Below are 20152 nucleotides of genomic sequence, written 5' to 3' on the forward strand. Positions count from 1 at the left end.
CCATTAGAGGCATTTCTCAAGAGGCGAGGAATGCAGAAGAGTTTGAGAAGGAAAGGTTGTGAGCAACACTATAATAGCATAACCAGGAGAAGATGGATCTATTGAGACCAAGTAAACCCTGCCCTTTAAGGCAGACTGCAGTATCAATCCCCTGATGCTGTTTTTACTGCTGGAAAGAGATCTGGTATGGCACTCTGCTGCAAAAGGATATTTCCACACAAAGCATAGCTGCTGGTATTCATTGTAGGGATCACTTCTGACTGAAAACTAGGACTCATTTCTTCCCAGTGATGCTCTGCAAAAGGCTACTTCTGCCAGCTGTAGGACTTGGCCAGAGACTGCAGACAGCTAACTGAAGGTAACTGCTTCCCAGCTCCCCAGCTCCAGCAACAACAAGCCACAGGCAGCATGCTTTTGGAGGACTTGTTTCCATAATTCAACTCAATCATAAGTTCATTAAAAACAAAAGCTCACATGAAGACACAAAGCTTTTCCTCAGAGGAAAATAAAGCTAGAGAATATTAGGAAAGGTAGCAAACAAAGTGCCTTCTAAGGTACAAAACCACAAACAGCAAAACATTTAGCACAGCACATTAACTAATTACTGCATACTTCATCCTACCAGCAAATATGAAGACAACCTCAAATCAAACTGCAAAACAAAAATGAGAGAAGTGATATTGATTCACAGCATCTGTTGAGCAATCAAACCTCTTACCACTAGAAATGAACTGCACATTTTCAGGATAAGTCACCTTTAACCCTGGAAAAATTAAATCAAGCTAGTCAGGAACTGAGAAATATAGCCAGGCTCGCTCTGTGAAAAAGAGTACAGAGCCCAAAAGTGCAAAAGAGGTCTTGACATTCCACTCCCACCACTTAGCTCTCCCTAGGAGCTCAGGATGGGGATGCCTCCCTTCAGCCAGGACAAGGGCAGATCTTGCAACTGCTACGTGAGTGCTTATTTCAGGTTCATTAAGGCCTTTACATATTTGCATCTGCTTAACTGACATTAAACTGATTTAAACACTTCATTTTCTGTTACCAGCCTCAGGGCAGCGGAGGAAAGAAAGAATCAATGTTTCATCATAGATACTATATGGTAACCATAGCAGGCAAAATCAATTACTGCTGAAAGGATCTGCAGATAAACATGCAGGTTCCCAATCATCTGTTTGAAATGCCTTTCTTCCATTCCCTCCCCCACTTCTCCAGTTCTTTGTCTCAGGTATCAGAATTTGGCCTGAAGAATCCTGCTGGCTTGCAGACAGAGAAGAGGATCTGTCACAATACCGTGTGCTATCCCCACCTGTGCACTCCCACTCAGCTGTGATCAGAAGCAAACCCCTCACAGAGTGCAGCTTCAGCCACTGCCAACAAGTGTGGCTGTGCTCAGCTTGATGACCAGGAAGCCAAACACTGGTGTGGCTTTAGCAAGAGCAGAGAAAGCTGGACAGCCAGAGTCAAAAGAAAAGGCAGGACAGACCTGAGGAACAGGCCCACACACCCTGCCATACGATGTGACTTGCACAGTGTGGGGGATGGATGACATTAGAAAGGGACCACATAAGAGAAGTTGTATCAGAAATCTGAGATAGAGGCTCTAGAAAAGGCAGATCCAGGGCTCCTGCTGCAACAATCCAGAAAATGAAGAAAGGACGTCTGCTGAAAGTTGAATGATGCCAAGCTCAAAACCAGCAAGAGGAAATAAATTTTAACACAATCTGTAATTGAATTGGGGAACTTAGTACCACAGGAAGATGGCAAGGCCAAAAACATAATGGGATTAAATAACTGACTCAGTATGTATATGGATATTGATGATATTTAGGACTGTGCTTTAAAATAAAATTGTGGAAAGAATTATACCTTATGCTTCTGGGATCCAACCAAGATCTAACCCTTAAAGAACACAGAAGTTAATAAAGCAACCGGACGATCCCACAAACATTGGCCAGTGCTTCTGCTCTGGACTACCCCATGCCGCTCATAAGGGCACAGAAGCAACTGAGTGGATGTGTCTCAAATGCAACCTAATAAACTGACTGTGACAAATGCAGCTTCAGCTAATCGCACTTCTCCAGTTCAAGTCTGGAACGGCCAACGGAACCACTCACACAGCTTTGATAAAGCTACAGAAACCAAAACAGAACACTGATGCGTTTATCACATCAGACTTTTCTCACTCCCAAGCCTTGACACGGCACCCACACAACACAAGCAAGCTTTCCCTCCACCCCCTTGGGATGCCACAAGGTTGAAAACTTCCTGTCCCCCCCCCCAGACCCACCCCACTGAAGATCTCACATCAAGTAGAAATTGGTGCTTTAAAGGGATGGTCCGGAGACCTGCTCTGCTGTCAAAAAAGCTGGCAGCATGCTAATTCAATCTCCATTAACCCACTGTAAAAGTAAGTCCCTCCAAGCTTCTCCAGCCGTTTTTACGAAGTGACAATTAAGGACATCATTCCAATTAAATTATAAAGAAAATTTGTTAGCTGAGGATAAAAATGCAGTACACAGATCCTTCCTGGTGTAAGCAGCTTGCTCACTTGCTAAGATCCAAATAATGGTAAAGACCATTTCCATCTTACCTCCCTAAGCCTCCTTTGGTCATTTCCCCGTGCACAGAAAACCAGCACAACAGACATTTCACAGCTGCTTTTTGTTTAAATGGGATCTTAACAATTTAGCACAGTGTCAGTGAACAAGTCTCCTGCAACCAAACTACTGTCAAAACACAGAAGTGAGCAAGTGGAGAAGAGGCCACGCACTACAACGTGCCCATACCTTGCCCCAGTCTGCTCAGTTAAAAGTGGACTGACAGTTGGAGAGATTGGAGTAAACTGAGAAGAGGGGAAGGAGCTGGGAGCTGCAGCAGCTGCCTTTTTTTCTCTTTTTTTTATTTCAGTAGATTTGGTGAATAAGATTGCTGGATAAAGTGTCCACGGTCTTCTGCTGTTTGTGACCTCCGAAGTTTAGAGAGCTGGTGTGGCCTGCTCATACTACAAACTTTCCTTGGTTTCTTCAGCTCTCGGCACCGAAGGAATTGGTTGAGAAAGCTGTTGAAGAGAATGCTAAAGAAACAAAGCTACCAGCAAACAAACCATGCAGTTCAGAAGAAAGACACCTCTTTTTGTATAGGCCAGCTCCAAACCACTGCCCCAAATCAGAAAAGTGTGCTGAAGACAAGAGTTTTTTTGAATACAGTTAAAGAAAATCTCCTTATCTTTCCACACACGTGGCTTAAGGGTAATCTCCATTTTTCAAATCCAGACCTCTGAAATTATAGCTGAAATCCATCAACTCACTGCAACACCGGGACTGAAAGCTGCACGAAGGCCCAGTGCCAAGACAAAGCTGTGTCAACTTATTGTTCATTTTCACTTCATTTTTTCTTAAATGCAACAAAGCTGAGCCAGGCATACTTCTGTTTAAATTCAGTTCCTCTATGAGCAGACCTGCAAGGCTACACTGGAATTCATTTCAGAGCCTTAATTAAGGTACTGGGAATCCTCTCCTGTAAAGACTATGTGTGGATTTCAAAATTGATGGGAATATCAATACTTCACAAAAGAAAATGGAGTGGTGCTTTGCAAAAGCTACAACTCTTTAGCCTCAGTCACTGCTCTATCACGTGATAAATGGAGATGGCAAATGGACAGGCTGAAGCAATTTGTCTCTCAGCATTGTGTCTTCACTAGTGTTTGTGTCACTGCAGTGACTATTCTATGAAATATTTCCAGCCACGAGAACACTAATTCCAGCAGTTAGTTTGCACATGCTGAGCACATACTGTCTAGGTGAGCAGTCAATACAGGATCTCAGTGTTCACAAAATGACATGAAGGGGTACTGTGTTGCCAGGAGCTCTATCCTCCTGGTAAGGCGCAACACGGAAGCTAAAAATCATTAATGATCCCACAGAACAACCCTGCAGTAGTAACACTGCTCCCAAGTAGGCTCCTTGGGAAAGTCCAACTCAGATGATCAGGTTCCACCCACAAGTGTCCTGTAGAGCCAAGAGAAGCAGAGGTGCCCACAGCTCAGCACGAGAGGCTGCACAGCTTGAGCTGGGAGCTGTGATCTCCAAACTGCCTTCGCAGCAAAAGGTGTATCTGCCCTTCCATGGGAGTACAGCTTTGCATTCAATTAGAGATTGGAACAATTTTGCTGCATAGCTCTGCTCTTTGATGAATATCAATGTAAGAAGGAAAAAAACGAGGGGAGGGGGGATGAAGCCAAATGTTATGACTCAAAATCCGGTCTCCATTTAAAGATGTTTATGACGGATACTTCAAAGGTGTTTATTAAAAGTCAACAGTCGTACTAACTTGAGATGCAACGAACATATCTGGATTAAGCAGACAGGAAATATAAAATGTGCCAGAACAGAGCAGAATTTAAATCGAACAATAAACACAGCTACTAGAACAAGAGTCCTCAATTCCTCCAGCTCATGACCTTGCGTTAGCACGAGAGGGCCATTTCCAAATGTTATACTTTCTCACTCTCTTCTTACCCACACAGGAAGATGGGAGGCAGGCTACATCTCTCCTCTCCCCTCTCCTAACCCTTAGGATTCACAATCACATTGAACTGGAAGATCCCTACATAAAGACTCAAACTTGCACATAACCAAGCTAACAAATGAATGCAAATAGTTCAGTACTGCCATGTAGCGAGTGAGAGTGGCCTGGATAACTGATGAAAAGAGAGGAATGCCATAAGGTATTCCACCTGGACTGTGCAGTGGTCTTCCTCACACACGCTTTAAGGTTAACAAGGTCAGGGTAATTTAAAACTGCAACACTGATTTGTGCTATTAAACCAATGATGAAAAGCAGAGGACGCTGCTGTTTAGATCTAAACTGAGCATGTGGAAGAAAGAATGAAAAGAAACTCCCACAAAACCAAAAAACCTCAACACATACCAATGTTTTGGGCTTCCCACCCTTCCTTTTATGCAGTATTATTTACTCACCTTCCAATGGTAGAGGAGCTGCCTATCGTGTGTTATTTTACTAGCCAGCTACAAAACACAGAACCCTGCACCTGCACTCTCTGACCCCATCACATTCTAGACAGGACACACTTTAGCACCTCCCAGAGAACTCTCCCATCAGCTTGGAGGGTCAGGGCCAACCTGCTCACCTGAAGCAGCCTTGTGGTCAAGGAGGTGGTCCTCTGCAGACCCACAGGCAGGCTGTACTCCTTCAGAAGCTTATGTAAAATTGGTTACACAATGCAGGAGATTCCTCATCCCATCTGTGATGGGTTCAGCATTTCTCCCTTCTTTCAAGCAATGCTTAGGTCCAGGTCCCACTGCACAGTGCTCCATGTGCTGCATGTCAAGACGCTCATTCGTTCTACGCCACTGCTCTCTTCAGTTGTGTTTAAACCGTCTCTGGACACATCTGAATACCAGGATATTTATACTCATTATTTACATGCCTAAATGCATACATTAGGGTCTAATTCTAGATTAAACTGACACGAAATACCCAAAGGTAGTGGGCCCTTATCTTAGCATGCACTTCTAATGGAAAGAAAAAAGAAAAGAATCTGCAAGGAGAATTGCTTTGGGGGCATAAGATTTCTCCAGCTTTTGAGGAATCCACAATTATCACCACAGATAAAGTACTTCATTGGGGCTACAGAAAGGCACAAAAAAATCAGCAGCTAACAACCAACCCTAAAACAAACAAACAAACAAACAAGTAAGATTATCCACTTGTGCTCCGTGTCCTGGCTCTGCAATGGTTAAAAGGTCCCCACAGCTGTGCTGGTATCATCAATTAGTGTGAACAAGGAAGCAACAGAAAAATAAAGCCACCTTAATTTCAAGCTCCATTAGAACTGAAGGACTTGGGGGGGTAGAAATCAATGTTTGGCAAATGGGAAAGGACAAAATCTGCAAAAGAAAAAAATGCATTTTCAGGCTAAGCTAATGCAAACAATGGAGGGTGAGCAGCAATTGAGGTTGCCCCTTTAAGGTTGTATCAGCATTTCCATTTATAATCGCTGATTCTAGTTACACTCTAGTAGATTAGGGCAGGCTTTGGTATGATTCTAGTAGATACCACAAAACGTATCACAAATGGCAATATAAAGTAGCAGTCCAGGCTGGGTGGTTGAATAACACACCCTTTCAGTACCTGATGTCAGAGCTCAGTACTTCCAATAGGAGAACAGCCTGCAGACATACACAGCCACAACACACAGAGCTGAGCTGGACATCTCAAGACCACTTCCTACCTCAGAAATGACTTCAGAACAAGAAGTCAGATTCTGCTTCTGGTACAAAGCCTGCTTACAGTAGAATGCAAAATGTGAAAAAATCCCAGATACTTAATTTCAGTCTGCCTCAGAGGCTGCCTGGAAAGACTTGAGTTTAACCTCCTGCCCTCATTTAGACAAAAGCTCTTATTTCTATACCTCTAAAGAGCTACTTCAACAATAAACATCCATGCTCAGAAAACAGAAATAAACCTTGGTATGCAACCATTAAGTTCAGTTGTGCCTAGCTCAGAAGTTCCAGTTGAAACTTACACACAGGGGAAACAGCCTAGCTGAAGGCCAACATTTGCCTTGAGCTTTCTAAGCAGGTAAAACAGTATAAGCAAGGAGAGCTGTGTCTATTTTTGGGATCCATTTCAAGGAGCTGCAGAGAGCTACAGCAAGCCTTAATAGAGCAATATCATTTCTTAAAATTGCCACCAGGACTTTGGGCCAAAAAGACATTTTAAAACACATACAAGAAGACAAATTTATCACCAAACCACCACCATGTACGAAGCACACGGTACAGCATGACATGAACCAGAATCTGCCAAAATGCCTTAGTAGGTATGTATCAGGTCCTGATCCTGCAGCTCACCCCTACCACGTACCATGTGCTAGAGAAGCATTCAAACTCTGACATCCATACATACAGTAAATGCACAAGTCATGTGTTATGCATTACAACTGCACAGCCTCCCCATGTGCTGGTAATGGTTCCTCCTCTTGCTGACATTACCAGGCCCAGAGAGATCTGTTACTACAGCTCTCACTACAAGAGACATCACAGTTCACCTTTACAGAACTGAGAACAGAACATCAGCATTATGTTTACATACATACAACTAATCTTCACAGAGGTCGGCTTGCACCATCCACACTTACATGAGAATTTTAAAAGCCACACAGAAACAAAAGTAGGAAAAATGTGCATTTATCTGTTGAGCATTGCTCTGTTAAGTATGGCATCGGGACCGCCAAGAATCACTTGACTACCATTTTCACCTTGGAAGATGTTTTGTCAAATGAGGGCTTACTGACAATTAAAAAACAATCTGGATCTTAGTAAACACTTGAGGCAATGAAATGGATTTGTCATGGGAAGTGCTTGTTGTGTTGCATACGGTTTAAGAACAGTCTGTGAAAGGAGAGGGGTAAAATACAAATTCCTCTAATTCAGTGGCAAGTCTAAAATCTCTTTCATAATCTTCCCGGCCTACTGCTCAAGTGGGAGACATTTCCTGGACTTACAGCCCTTTTATGTACAAGCAATTTACAACTGATAAATAATTCAGCTAATTAATTGAGCTGCTACTTGGTGCCCTTTTTTTTAGTCAGCACTATGGAGTACAGTTTAAAAGAGGTTCTGTACAGGAAGACTCCCTTTTCTGTTAATCCAACCTGAGCTATCTATTAAAGTGAATTCCTAGATTCTCTTAATGCTTTCTGGATGCCTCACAATAGCAGTGTCGAGGAACATCATGCCCTAGTATGCTCCACTCTGACTTTTCCTGGTGTATCTTACTCTCTCAAGAAGAAGCAAGGCATTTCCTGGAATTCTCCCTCTGCAGTGCTGATGGTTCTCCTTCTGAGAGCAGAGATGCTAGCAAACCTCCCTACGCTGCCCACATGCAGGCTGCTGGAATAGATCACAATATGAGAAGGAACAGAGACTGTAAGTAAATACTTTCAGCAAGCACAATGGAGAAGCTCAAGCAGACTGTCAGGGATATCAGCGAGATCTTTTTCTGCTATTACCATGGATGCAATTACCAAGATGTGGGAGCACACCGCAGGAAGTCTAAAGGGCATTTTCATGCTGTAAGGGCTTTGATAGAATTTCAGTCAGTAGCAATGCAAAATTCATACAATAAACATTGCATATTTGCAACCCTTGCTCAAGTGCAGTTATCAGCAAAGCCTACACGTTGAGATCTACACCTCTGGCACCAGTGCCACATTCACCTCCACGGACACCACTTGCCCCCAGCACAGAGTCACACTGCAGCTTCACAGGAAGGAAGAGTGCACTTGCAGTTTCAGGTGCTTAGCTGAAAAAAAAAAAAGTAGTTTCACCCTCAGAACGAAACAATGCTGTAGAGTATTTATGAAGGGGTAACGCTGACTGCACAAATTTAAGCTTGAGGGATGCTACACATCCAATAGCAGCTTAAGTGCTGATGAGTCCACAGATGATATAAACAAGTTTCAGACAGGATTTAAAGCTGAACAAACTTCCTACAAACCATATCAGCTTGTGAGTATAAATGTTGAGCATCAAGAAAACATAAAATGCAGCAAAGAGAAAGCAGCTCAATCTATGATACAGGAAAGTGAAGCTTATTTCTGTTGACTGAAAAAACAGAAGTGGTAGAGTTAGTGCTGGCTGCAGGCTTGATGTAGAGCAGAACTGCTCCTCTCACTCCCCAAAACAAAAACCTAAGAGTATGTCTGTGCAAATACTGAGTAACAGCAGAGGAACAGCCAAATCCTGGACCAGATCCCTTCCTTGTATCACCTCGCTCACTGCTCTCCAGGAAATGATTGGAACAAGCTATGGAGAAAGAGTTCTACAGACCATAAAGAGACAGCTGTATCTAACTCCAAAAAAGCACAGTGAGTCTGAAGAAGCCTTAGGAAAGCAATTAACTGGTTAGAACAAAAACCCATCCCAATATAATCGTAAGGAAAAGTAACATAGGAAGTTTTTGTAGCAAGTTTTAATCAAAAATATTAAATAACATTAAGATCTAGCTGGCTGACAGAACTAGATAAAGGATAATCAGTAATGTATAACCTGAAGGTCCTCTTACCTAACTCACAAGAGGTTACCAAAAACCACTCAAGAAGGACAAATACTGCTGTTGACAACTGGGTACCAGAACCTACAGACAAGTACAAAGCCTTGTCCAAATTCTAAGCAAGACAACAAACCATTGTCAACATCAGCCAGACAGCTTGAGATGTGACTGCAAATATCCTCAGACAAAGCAGAGGATGATGTTCTGTGAAGCAGCAGAAAAATTCTTGCAGCTGTTAACTGCCAGAATAGGGATATTCACAGTCACGTGCATTACCTGAGCCCCAGACAGTCTCCTGAAACAGAGCACCTTGCCATGCTCCTCTCTGCACATCACTTTCAGCTAACCTCCCATGAATGTTTTCCACATGTGAGCTGCAAACAACACTTGAAGATTCAAAGCACACGTGTATTAGGTCTCAGACATGAGTAGTTAGATTTAAATTAAAGTGATCACTGATTAAATCACTAGTGTTAATCATGATTCAAAACGGCAAGCAGTGAAATTTGATTTAAATAATCGATTTTAATCTTGCTTTTCATTTGTACTTGTTAGCTATTTTCCTAAAGGAAAGGCTGAATCTCATTGGCTGATTTGGCCATTTAAACACGTTGATTTTCAATTTTTCACTGCTTTTGATGTTAAATTTGAAACATTTCCTAAACAGGAGGATAGAATTGTATCTATACTCAGTGCATTAAGCTTATGTAAAGATTCAGTGCAAATATGCTTTTAAAGATCAAAAACAATGAGTAAGATATTTCTTATTTACATTACATTTATATGCATACACACATACACGTTCTTTGTATCAAGTTCTACTATGCTGAAGATAAAAAATAAATTAGAAATAAACCAGAAAAAAGTTCAGCCAATTAAATCCATACAAGGAAAATAAGTGTTCAGCTTGTATTTCAAAATGTTTCCCTTTTAAATTGTCTCCCTGAACAAAAACCCTTCATTTCAGTAACAAAAACTGGATTACAAATGATGGCTAGAAACAGGCATTTTAGCACCTGAAGATGCAAATGGACCAATTTTAAAGAATCACAGAATAGTCTGAGTCAGAAGGGACCTTAAGGTCCATCTGCTCCCAGTCCCTGCAGTGAGCAGGGACACCCACAGCTCCATCAGTGCTCACAGCCCCGTTCCCTGACCTCGGCTGTCTGCAGGGATGGGGCAGCACCACCCCTCTGGGCAGCCCGTGCCAGTGCTTCTCAATCTTTACCATAAAAAACTGTTTTCTTATTCGCAGTCTAAATCTCCCCTCTTTTGGTTTGAATAATTTCCCCTTCTATCACAAGAGAGCCTAATAAAAAGTCATCCCCTTCTTCCTTACAGCCCCTTTAGATATTCAGGGCCGCTCTCAGCTCTCCCCACAGCCCTCCCTTCTCCATGCAGCACAGCCCCAGCTCTCAGCTCGTCCTTGCAGGGAAGTGTTCCATCCCTTCGGTCACTTTTGTGACCCTCCTCTGGACGCGCTCCAACAGGTCCATGCCTCTCCTGTACTGAGGACTCCCCATGTGGATGCAGCACTCCAGGTGAGGTCTCGCAGAGCAGAGGGACAGATCCCCTCCCTGCCCTGCTGGCCACGCTGCTTTGGATGCAGCCTAGGACACAGTTGTCTTTCTGGGCTGTGAGCACACAGTGCTACCTCATGTCCAACTGCCACCCACAAGTACCCTTAAGTCCTTTTCAGCAGGGCTGTGCTCCATCCTTTTGTCCTCCAACTTGTATTGATACTGGGGGTTGCTATGACCAAGGTGCAGACCTTGCACTTGTAGCTGCTGGCCCTCATGAGGTGCTCCTGGGCACACTGCTCAGCCTGTCTGGGTTTCTCTGGATGACATCTCACCCCTCAGGCGTGTCAGCCTCACCACACAGCTTGGTGTTTGCCATGGTTTTATACCATGATTTTTGGTATTGGTATTCCACACCATAACATCATGTAGTGCATTTAGAGTTAAAGAGCTAACGCTCCAGCTGCATGCTGGGTATTCTTGTCCGGGAATCGAACCCAGGTCGCAGGGTAAGAACCCCAGCTCCTAACCACTAGCCCAGGAGCACTAGCTCTTTAACTCTAAATGCACTGCATGATGTTATGATGTGGAATACCAATACCAAAAACCATAAAACCATGACAGTTCATCTGCAAGCTTGCTAAAGATGCACTCATCCCCACTGTTGACATCACTGATGAAGGTAGTAAAGAGCACTGGTTCCAGTACTGACCCCTAAGGGGCACCATTCGCCTCCATGTCTGGATGGAGATCAGTGCTCTGAGAACAATTTCACAATCTCATCCATCGAACAGTCCACCGGTCAAACCATACCTTTCCAATTTGCACAGAAGGATGTAGTGGGAGACAGTGACAAAGGCCTTACTGAAGTCCAGACAGATGACATCAGAGGGTCTTCCCTTGCCCACTGATGAAATTATGCCATCATACGAGGTAACTAGACCAGGCACGACTTGCCCTTGGTGAGGCCATGCTGGGTGCCCTGTATCACCTCCCTCTCTCCCACATGCCTTAGCATAGCTTCCAGGAGGATCTGTTCCACGATCTTCCCCAGCACAGAGGTAAAGATGCTTACACAAGAACCAAAGGCAGACTCAGTAGAGGAGTACTGCAAGGAAACACCTCCCTGCTTAGGGACCCAAGGCACACACTACTACTACCACTACTGAAAGCTGCTGTTCTGAGAGCGTGTGAGATTAAGTAAATCTGACTGAAAGCAGGAGACCAAAGACTCCTAACATCTGAATGAAACTAAACTAAGGGCCTGTCCAAACAAGTGGCACCAAACGCTTAGATTATATATATATATATATATATACACACACACAACACAAACACTTTTCACCTCACTCCTCCATAGGGAATTCTCTTCTGAATAGAGGACATATAGGGCATATTTCTTCTGTGAAAAATAAGGTTACAACTCTTTCGACCTTCCCAAGCCTGCCATCTATCAAAAAGGAATGATAACATAAGCTTTCACATGGTTAACCAATAACTCAGACCATTATTTATTTTGGGAACAATCCACAACATCAATTCCATAACTAGCTCTTAACTGAGTAACGAATACTGCAGAATTCTTCTTCATCAAGAAAAGCAGTGCACAGGAACATTCTACAAGGTCAGGCAACTACCACAAAGCAAAATAGGTGGGTCACAATTCTCAAGACAACTGGAGACAGACAAGAAAGAATCTCAACTTTCCCATGGATTAACACTAGTAAAGAGCAGGAAATCTGGCAAAATCAGACTACCATCTGGACATGGTCACTTGAGATACAGCAGAAGAAAAAGCCATACTCACCTCCTCTGCATATTAACTTAACTGCCCCCTACTCCAGCACCTTGAAATTCCCAAGTGATTCTGCATTCGTTCTCCTGTGCAAATACTGAGTAAATATCTTCCAATCAGATATCTTAAAATATCTTCCAATCAGATATTTTAAAAGGCCTCAATATAATGAGAGGTGCAATTTATGCTGGTAAAGCCAAGAAAGACAGCTCTGCAAAGACCATAAGTGTCTCGTTTCTGTTGACTTCAGTGAAAGTTTGGAATTTAAAATGCTTCTGCAGAGTTGCTACTCAGTGGTGCTCCTAACAGCTAACTTTCCTTCACTGAAAGCAGCACTCCTTCTCTGTACTACTTGGATCCAATGGATTAAATTAGAGGCAGGACTATTTCCACAATATCCTCAGAGCAATACTACTTCCACAGGAGCTTCAGAAGAGCTTTGAATCACAGCACAGAAACAGCAGTTAGAAGGGGAATGTGATTTGCACGTCAGAATTGTACCTACCTGGATGTCAGTGTCCTTCACAGGTTCAAGAGGCTCAAATGTAGTGGCTGCACTTAGACTCTCCAGTCGCTGAGAGATGTGAGATATATCAAGCCCTTTGGACCCAAGAAGAACAGACCTGTAAGGAAGAAATTGTACAGGTATGAGATCAGCACAGAACAGACTACTAGTAAGAACTGTAACCTCAGTGTGCTGCTGATTTTTAGGTCAGCAGCTAGTCATAAAGTGTTTCCAGATATTACAAAAGATGTACAAAACCAAACCCTGGACAACTCTGTGCATGTATCTAACAGCCTCAGCCCTGTTAAATTCTGTCTGCTGTTCCACTGCAGTACTGCACATCTGCCAAATCCTTCCTGACAGAAAAATTCTATAGCATGTTGCTAACTGTCTTCAGCAGCAGTCAGAACTGCACTTTTTAGCTTTAGTACCTGGGAACGGTAGCTTCTCAGATGAAACCTTCTGCTACTATTCTTTTTTTTCCTTTTGTAAGCAAGGAGTGGGCGAGAAAACAGCTTTGCAGTAACTGTTTCTCCTGGATACATCCTCCTGGCAAGGCTCCCCACACGATAGAAACCAATCCTGCCAACAGCCTGTACCCTCTGCATTCGCTCCCCGCGCCGTGCTCGGTACTTACGCCTTAACATCTGCAGTCTCCTGGGAAGTGCGGGTCAGGGTGCGGGAACGCAGGCGCTCCCCAGCCTGCTGGATCTCCTGCAGGTTGCGTTCCACATGAGGGAGCTCAGAGATGCCCTCAGTCTCAGCTGCAAGCTGTTCTGCCTGCTGGAGAAGTTCTCCAAAACCTTCAGTGTCCATTTCTGCTGTAGTCTTTATCCAAGATGTTCAGAAGTCTTCAAAGAAAAGGAGAAAAATTGAGAAAATTCTTGTTCAGCTATAAACAGCTTCTGCACCTACAGGCACTCACAGAGACCAACAGGAGCTGCTCTTCTAGAATAAAACTCTGTTGTACCCATGCTCCCCAAGCACCCTCAACTACACCAAAGCATTTTCACAGTATAATTTTGTATTCCTGATATTCCACCATTCCTAAGTACCCCTTGGGAAGGGCAGGCAGAAACACCTAAACGTCAAGCAAACGCTTTCAAGTGTTCTCAGAGCGATTTGCCTAGCAGGACAACGTTCTGAATGCAGATCTAGTGTCTGTCAGAAAGGCAGGGCAAGTAATACATGACAGTTCAAAAGGGGAAGAACAGAAAGCAGAGAAATCCTTGTGAAAGTTTTGGTATTAATTCAGCTATAAAGCACTCGTGGATACATGTGTTTTTATATAAACATATATACACTTGAATATATAAAACAAATGGAGATTTGTGGATATGTATGCACATATACATATAGAAGCAGAAAATACATGTTGCTTAACCATGATGTTAAATAAACAGCAAAACAGAAGCACAGACAGGTACAGAGACAGCCACAACAAGCCATCTACTGAAAGGTGTTAATCCATGTCATTAATCCTCAACAAAAATCAGAAGGAATGTACGTGCAGTTGCAATGCACAAGATGCATCTTCCCTCAATGCATGCAGAAAGCTTTAGCAGTGTTTGTGAGAGCTGCTTCCACATACCAAGATGAGAAACAGAAACAATAAAGCTAAAGGCAGGGGCAGCAACAGATGACGTTATTAGTGCACTGTGAAATTTCAGATTCAGAATGGAGCAGGTTATTTCACAAAGCAGACAAAAAACACGTGCTCGGGATCAACGTGGAAAAAACATGTAGTTGCAATAGCATCTACACTGTTGAAAAACAAAAACCAAAGTCCCAGCTTTAGGCACCACATCTACGATTTGTGGTCAAACCTGCACCTTGCACCCCTAAGGTGATGGGACACAACCACTGAAAGCCAGCCTTGCTGCACAGTGCTACAGGAATCTCTGCTACAGTCTCTTTTCTTACCCTAACTCAGAGTACCTAAGATCAAATAAGACTAATTAGGCCTCAAGCATTAAGTTGGGCTCTTTAACTTAAAAATAAAATCAAGAGAAACTGGTTCGAGTAAGCCCCCAGATCAAGTAGAAAATAGTGCTTTTTTACAAACCAAAACCCACTTGCAATTCAAGTATTTCTTGGTTTTCCCTTTGAACTATACTAAAGCAATTTTAACAGTACCATTTTATATTCCTGATATTCCACCGTTCCTAAGTACAACTTCAAGAGGCAGGAGCACTGCTCTATACCTGGACACGAAATGACTTCAGAGCACTGCGTGATGACTCACTCAGACACGGGCAATTAGGAACTGATCCTGTCACACACTACGATCACTGGGCATCAAGATGAGCCCCACAGCCTACACCAGGCCCAGAGAACTCCACAAACACTCCTCATACACTTCTGGAACATCAGGAGCTGCTGGGGGAGGCAGCAACCCTGTCTGCACTGACTCACTATATGGAAGAGACAGCAGGGACTGGATTTGCTTGCACAGACTAGCATGCCACCGAGATGGATGGGAGGAGAGAGGGGCGTGGTGGAAAAAAAGCTGCTCCATGCCCTGCAATGCAGCACAGAGCATCTTTCTGGTGTTTACTTGCGATAACTCAGCATGCCCCAGCAGAAGCTGCCTGCGTTGGCACAGGCTGACCAGAACAGCCACACTCCTTGTACTGTTATAACACAGCAAGCAGCGACTGCAGGAGCAGCACAGACTTCACCTTGATTCGATTCGATCCAGTCTGCTTCCTCATTTCATTAAGAGGAAAAGCCGGGAGCATAAGAAGGCACTAAGTCCTCAGAGCACTAAAACCAAAAGCACGGAGTCAGGGCACTCTAAACAGCTCCCCAAACTGCACTTGCTAAGCACAGCTGCCACGTCCATTCCATATACTATCTGTCCCACAAATCTGCCAAGGTAGGACAACGTAATGACTCTGGAAAAGAGAGACCGAGTTCAGCAAATATAGAATTACTTGTTACTTTGAAGCAAATCCAACTACCTGTGATCACAGCCAAGCATTGGGAACGACAGCTCAAAACTTCTCCAGAGAGCAAATAGCAGCTTTTTCCAAAGGACAGGCTTCAAATATTTAGACCGGGTAACAGCATGAACCACTTAGTCTCCACGCTGACAGAATTTACTGCATTCAGGAGACTGCAGTGAGACTCTTAATGCTGCTGTGCAAGATGGAAAACTGCTGCCACAGTAACAAGCAAGCAAGGGCAGATTTTCGTGCTGGCTGTGGAAAGTGCAACAACTGACACCTAAGGGAAAGAAAATACATCAGAAATTAAACTAACTTCTGTGAAACTGGATCGACCCCGGGCTAGAAGCCAGGGCTGAAAAAGCCCTTCTGTAAAACAACTTTGATGACTTATCAATAGAAGCTGCTGCATTAGTCTTCTATTCTGTGTCCAATAAAAACCCCATTTAATGTTTTCCCAACATTCAAAACCACGTATAAATGTTACAAGCAGTACAAGTCGGCTGGATTTCAGCCAACGTGAAATCAGAAAAGACGATGACAGGTTTTTAATTCTGTTCAGACTGACCATAAGTGCTGACTGATCACGGAATGCCAAGCCCTACTGTGCCAGCTAGTGAACAGTGCTGTAGCTATCGTACTCCAAATTCGGCCATGTTGAACACTTCGCTGTACAAGCCTCAGAAAGACTTAAACCAAAACACTCCCGTGTGTGAGCATCTGCCGTACTTCACATACTGACAGCCTTTGTGTCACCTAATTAACTCACTTAGAGAATGACTAAAAATTTAGATTTTTCCAGTGCTTCAAAAAAAAACAAACCATGCCATGGGAGGGAAGGAAAGCCTCATCCACTGCATTCAGAAGAGCTGATAAACCAGTACAATCCCACAAGGGGCAAAGAGATCCTTGCCATGTGGAAACAAAGAGGAAGAAGTTCAGCATTGCCCCCTCAAAGTGCTCCAGAGGCCCCATATGACAAGTCAGCATCTGTTTCCTTTGGAAGGAAGAGGGAAAACATGGCCAGTGTCTCAGAGAGTGAAGACTTGCTTTTCTGACAGGTCCCCAGCTCAGGCATTTTGTAGACAGCACGGCACAAGCAACAGGCCCACTCTGCAGGCCTCAAACTCAGCAGGAGCAGCAGCAGTAATACCTAGCTCTGGAGCAGCACTCGGCTCAAGCAGACATCAGGATATCTCAGAGAGGAAGTCAGCAGCACAATTCCCACTTTACAGACATGGGAACTGGGAACTGATTTCTAAGTGGAGTCTGAAAGCAAAGAGCAGGTGGCCACGTGTATATATATATATATATATATATGTATATCTTGAATGAAAAATGTCCCTTGAGTGATATTAGATGCTAAAATTAAGCTGCCTTCTATAGATGCAGGGACGGTCACTGGAGCTTTTTAAACAGACCAAGCATAAGGCAAGAATGGTACAGACTACTGAGTCCCACCAGGAGCACTGACAGGTCACCTGGTTCTGCTCCCAAGGTCTCTTCCTGCCAAATTTTCCATGTTCCATAAGGGGAAAGGAACAATTGCAGACCAAACGTCTGCCACACATTTTCAACAAATCATCCTCTGCTAAATAACTTTTAATTAAACCTAGCAAAGGGAACCCCTCCAAATCCTAGTGACACTAAAAGCACATGAAATTTAGATAGGCCAGATTAAAAACAAATACCTAAAGGCTGCAAGCTGTACGTGGTACTCCATCTGGTACAACATCATGCAGCAAAAAGCTGACATAGACAAGTCCTGAACAGGCCACACAGTGGCTCCTGAACTCACTGTTCATTAGTTCTCAGCTGACAGCCATAAACTTCCTAGTCCTGTATGCTTTATTCTTCAACTGTAGGCAGATGTGTAAAGGACCAGTCCTTTTATGATGGCTACCAAGTGCAGGTCTCAAAGAGCTTTTACGGTACAGATTGAATAAAAACAGAATAACTTTTTTTTTTCTTGAAGTCTTAAGGGCAGTGACATCATTATTTTTCCAGCACTCTGAGAAAGGATGTACAAGGGACAGAGCTGTCCGCTATACTGATCATTACTTAATGTGAAACCAAGCAGCAGGCATGTTAAGTGATTTCTTCCAATAGACAGCACCACACACTTGTCAATGCTGACCTTTATCTGCCATCTGACTTTGAAGCTCCTCGCAGAGGTGAGTCCCCACTATCCTGAATCACTGACTCAGCCGGCAGATCTGCCATCTCACCGCCGTCCCTTTCTCCAAACACTCAGTTCCCACAGTCAGCACCTGACCCTCACCCAACTTCCACAGGGTGGCAAACACCACTCATCAAATACAGCACCTCATTCGAAACTTCACGTTCCTTTCGTGTAGCCCAGATCCTCTCCCCTCCTCCGAACTTCCCGTTATATCACCACCGGAGGAACAACAAGGAATTAGATGAGTGAATCACATGCATTCTCCAAGTCATTTTTAAGCTTTTCAGCTTGGTCGGTGCACAGCTGGGGCAGGAGGAAAGAAGCGGCAGCCATCCTCTATCAGCTACATCTGACGGGTCCCCCAGGCCGGTGCCGGCATTCCCCCAGCACCCCGCACAGCTCTCCTCTCCGTCAGCCCGGACAGACTCCAGGGCCGAAACCCCGGCCGCGGCCCGCACTCCCACGGGGCGAGCAGACCTCGCCTCAGCCCTGAAGGGACTACCTCACAGAAGGCCCCGCGCCTCAACGCCTGCCCAGGGGAGCGAGCCCTGAGTTCAGGACCTGGGGAGGAGATCGGAGAAAGAAAGATGGGACGAGAGAGATTGGACCGGACGAGACCGGCACCCGTCCGCCCGCCCACAGCACAGAGCCCGCCGCGCCCACCGCCCCTCACCTGCCCGCAGCTCCGGCCACCGCGCTGCCCGCCCGCGCCGCGCAACCCCATTGGCCACGCGCTCCTCCATTCCCGCCAGCCCATTGGTAGAGCCGACGCGCTTACGGAAGCTACGCGCTCCCATTGGCTGAGCTGGTGAGCTAGGTCCCGCCCTTCCAGGTCATCTCGCGACAAAAACTTTATTGAGACGCTAGGAGGCGGACACGGACAGCGCGTGGTTGCGGACGGGGCGGGGAGTTGTGCCTCCAGGGCCGCGGGTTCGAGGCCGTCCTTTGCCGCTTCTCGAACCGAGAAATGGCCCGAGGGGTGCGGGGGGGTCCTCGGTCAGCGGCGGCACTTCGGGTGCGAGAACGCTAAAAGCAATACATCAAAAACCCGAACGCGCGCAAACTGTCATGAGTTTGGCTGTTTGCTGTTCCAAAGTCCCCCACGCCCGCTTGTCTTGGAGCCTCTGCTCATGGCTGACCTGCCGCACCTAGGAACGTGGGACTCCAAGAAAAGTTAAAAATGGACTTCAGCTTAAAATGACCCTGAGGAGATTCTGGGCCACTCCGCCCATCAGCACAGCGCCCAGCCCCCACTTCACACTTTCCCATAGGATTCCTGTTTGAAGATGGGTGCAGGGCGAGGCAGGACCCCCACATCACCCCCTGCGAGCTGCTTCAGCCCAGGGCACGGCTGCTAAGGAGCCCAGGCACTGATTTACAAGGCAAATGCATGCTGAGCGGGGCAGCACCTTTCCCATAGCCAGCACTTCCCAGCGAGGGGTCTGGGGCTCAGGGCCCCACACAGCTCCCAGGCCCCAGCTGAGGGCACTGAGCTGTCCCTGCCTGCAGAGGACAGGGCGATGGCAGCAGGAGCAGGGCACGCAGGCAGACGTGTGGGGGCAGGCCGTGGCCCTGCGGCACAGGTAGGGCCAACTTTCACTTGGCAGGTGCCTTCAGACGGAAAAGAGCAGCCAGGCGCCTTCCCACGCCCCCGGCCCCCTCCCACCTTGTCTGCCCCCTGGGGCAGGAGCTGGTTGGGTTGTGCTCACACCTGCCCCAGTGCGGCATTCTGAGCCCCGTGGGCCCCCAGAGCACCCCCTGCTCACCAGGGGCTGTGACACAGCACCCACAGTGCCCCAACCTCCCCCTGTGACACCACTTTATCCCCTCAAACCACTGCCCCTCACAGGGTACGGTGCAGACCCCAGCACTGATGCTCCCACACAAGTGCCACAGTCAGAATCAGGGCTCAGCCTCAGCCAAACTCATTTATTTCCTCCATCGGTACGGAAGGTACAAAACATGTAAAAATAAGCTTTTTTGTGGCCCCCGTCACCCCCCACCCCGTCCCCAAAGCATGGCAGCTATTTACAGGCGAGGCGGGCAGCTCAGTGGCAGCAGCTGCACTTGCTGCTGGACGGCTCCTTGCAGACACAGCCCTTGGCACAGTTGTTGCAGCCG

General features: G+C 45.4%; 1 protein-coding gene across 2 annotated transcripts in view; it reads right to left on the reverse strand.

Moving 5' to 3' along the window:
* The window catches only part of NUP93 (nucleoporin 93), a 65491-nt gene extending 46772 nt beyond the window's left edge, over positions 1–18719 (reverse strand). Inside the window, exons 1-3 of one of the 2 annotated variants that reach the window (XM_065733460.1) lie at positions 18705–18719; positions 13539–13752; positions 12902–13019 (exon numbers count right to left, since the gene is read on the reverse strand). In XM_065733460.1, the coding sequence (XP_065589532.1) occupies positions 12902–13019; positions 13539–13717 (297 nt within the window). In that variant the 5' untranslated portion in view covers positions 13718–13752; positions 18705–18719. Of the gene's footprint in view, positions 1–12901; positions 13020–13538; positions 13753–15864; positions 15883–18704 lie in introns of those variants that run through there. The other variant, XM_065733461.1, reaches the window with a different exon arrangement.
* Positions 18720–20152: the final 1433 nt, after the last annotated feature.

This window comes from Cyrtonyx montezumae, unplaced genomic scaffold (assembly GCF_038088225.1).
Source record: "Cyrtonyx montezumae isolate F1298 unplaced genomic scaffold, pur_monq_1.0 scaffold_17, whole genome shotgun sequence".
In the NCBI taxonomy this organism is placed as follows: domain Eukaryota; kingdom Metazoa; phylum Chordata; class Aves; order Galliformes; family Odontophoridae; genus Cyrtonyx; species Cyrtonyx montezumae.